Source organism: Chaetura pelagica, unplaced genomic scaffold, assembly GCF_000747805.2.
Source record: "Chaetura pelagica isolate M959 unplaced genomic scaffold, ChaPel_1.0 scaffold24, whole genome shotgun sequence".
Taxonomy (NCBI): domain Eukaryota; kingdom Metazoa; phylum Chordata; class Aves; order Apodiformes; family Apodidae; genus Chaetura; species Chaetura pelagica.
The window spans coordinates 3896803-3899070 of record NW_009953077.1 but is presented as its reverse complement, the minus strand read 5'-3'; the positions used below and the strand labels follow the sequence as shown (position 1 = coordinate 3899070).

Here is a 2268-nt window from a genome sequence, read left to right as displayed (position 1 = left end):
GTGGGGTGAGGGTGGGTGGCGGCTGCTCCAGGGGCTCGTAGCCCCCACGACCAGGGGTAGCCTTGGGAACAGCAGGACCCCATGCATAGGGGTGGGGGGCTGTGGGGACAGGGGTCTCCCACCCTCCTCCTGCTGCCCATCTCTCTGCAGTTCCGGCTCCAAAACCATGACACACCGCTCACGCTCACCCGCCGCGGCCTGGTGCTTGCACCTGCAGATGGCTTCAACCCCAGCAAGGACACCCAGGTGGGCAGCATTGTCCCCGGGCTGTCACAGCCACCTTTCACCCTGCCTGGGCTTAGCCCCTCGCTGGCACTGCCCACAGCTCTGCGCATCCTGCTCCTCCTGTCAGGCACCCAGCTCCACCCCAGCTCTAGAAGTGCTCTAGCCCTGTCCCTGTCCTCAGCTCCATCCCTTTCTGCATCTCGACTTCTGTTTAAATCCTCATTCCTGTCCCTATTCCCCACCCCATTCCAGTCTCCAGCTGATCCTCATCTCCATCTCCACCCTTATTCCCACCCCTGTTCCTGCTGCAAGCCCTGTTCTCATCCCTAACCCTTTCCTGTCTCTGTCCCCATCCCGTCCCTATTCCCGTCCCTGTCCCTATTACTATCTTCATCTCTGTCTCTGTCACCACCTCTATTCCCATCCCTGTCACTGGTGCCACTTGGGGCTGTCCCGTGGCCTCCCTGGCTCTGCCCCACAGACATTCAGGCTGGAGATCGAGGTGACAGACCGCCACGGGCACAACTGCAGCGGGGCCTTGAGGGTGGAGGTGCTGCCATCACGCCGTCCCCGTGTCACCTTCCTGTGAGTGGGGCTGGGCTGGGCAAGGGGTGCTGGTGGCATCAGGCCATGCCACACTGATTGCCTTGCCTGCAGTGAGCCACAGCTGGCTGTGACAGTGCCAGAGAGCACCAGACCCTTGGAGGTGGTCACACAGGTCCAGGCCACTGGGGAAAATGTGCACTATGCAATCCTCGCTCCTGTGGCACCTGCGCTTTTCACCATTGATGAGTGTGAGTGGGGTGGCAGGGGTCCCCAGGACTACCCTGTCCCCAGGCCTGGCAGGAGGCTGTGCCTTCTCCTGCAGTGACAGGTGAGATCCGCAGCACCCGCCGGCTGGAGGTGGCCCATGCACTCCTCCGTGTCCGCGCTTACAACGCGCTGCGCCCCGCTGACCACGCCACCGCCACCGTCAATGTCACCGTGCGGGGGACAGACCAGTGGGCACCCATCTGCACCCCAGCCATCTCTGTGTACGGTTTGGGGTGAATGTGGGGTGCGGGAATGCTCCACCGTGCCCAGGACACAAGGGATGAGAGCTGAGCCACTGACCACCCCACTGCAGGTCCCAGGTGCCTGAGACAGTGTCCCCTGGCAGCACCCTGGTGGCACTGAGGTGCACTGACCCCACTGGCACTGAGGGGGACCTGCACTATGCCCTTGAGGGGCCCCTCGCCTCCCGTTCCCACTTCTGCATGGAGGGGCCACAGCTGCAGGTGAGTGGGGCCATGAGCAGCATCCTGAACCTGTGAGAACCTGGCAGGACAGTGGGGACCCCCTGACACCTGCTGTCATAGCACATCCTGTGCTGGGGCTCTCTGAGGCTCACTTACCCCTCAGACATGCCTGTTGCCCCCCCTCACTCCATCCAGCTTTTCTGGCATTCCAGCTTTGGGAGACACCCCATCTCTGCATGACCCTCCTGTCCTGGCTTAACAGGTCAACACCACCCTGGACTACGACTCGGAGGCTGCATCCTTGGTGGGCTTCCAGTTCACAGTCACCATCGTGGTGACAGCAGGAGGGCAGCCCCCGCGGAGCAGTGAGTGCCCGTGTTCCTGGGAGGTCACTGGGGGGTGCAATGGGGGAGGTTGCAGGGGGGAGTTGGAAAAAGGCCCCTCCTGACGTGAAAACCAGCAGATCACAGGGGAAACATTCCTTCCCTGCTGCTCCAGAGACATCCTCCCCAGGGGTGGTGCCACTGTCCCTGTGTCTCCCAGCCTGCCTGGTAGGAGCTCGCTCACCCGGCTGTGGGCTGCATGGTGGTGCCAGCGCAGCAGAGCCACCCTGTGCCACACAGCTCACGTGCCCGTGCTCGTGACGGTGACGCCTGTCAATGAGTTCACACCAGTCTGCCCCAACGGTGCCACCTTCACTGTGCCGGAGACAGCGGCTTTCGGCAGCGCCGTGGGGTATGTGGCCGGCACCGACCGCGACTACCCGCCGAAAAGCCTGGAGGACAGCCTGGCGGGGGGCACTGGC

General features: G+C 63.1%; 1 protein-coding gene across 1 annotated transcript in view; it reads left to right on the top strand.

The window, feature by feature from the left end:
- The window catches only part of CDHR4 (cadherin-related family member 4), a 10526-nt gene that overhangs the window by 5162 nt on the left and 3096 nt on the right, over positions 1-2268 (top strand). The window contains exons 3-9 of the mRNA XM_009996951.1: positions 151-246; positions 707-810; positions 883-1019; positions 1094-1259; positions 1352-1502; positions 1726-1828; positions 2087-2225. Of these exons, the coding sequence (XP_009995253.1) occupies positions 151-246; positions 707-810; positions 883-1019; positions 1094-1259; positions 1352-1502; positions 1726-1828; positions 2087-2225 (896 nt within the window). The remainder of the gene's footprint in view (positions 1-150; positions 247-706; positions 811-882; positions 1020-1093; positions 1260-1351; positions 1503-1725; positions 1829-2086; positions 2226-2268) is intronic.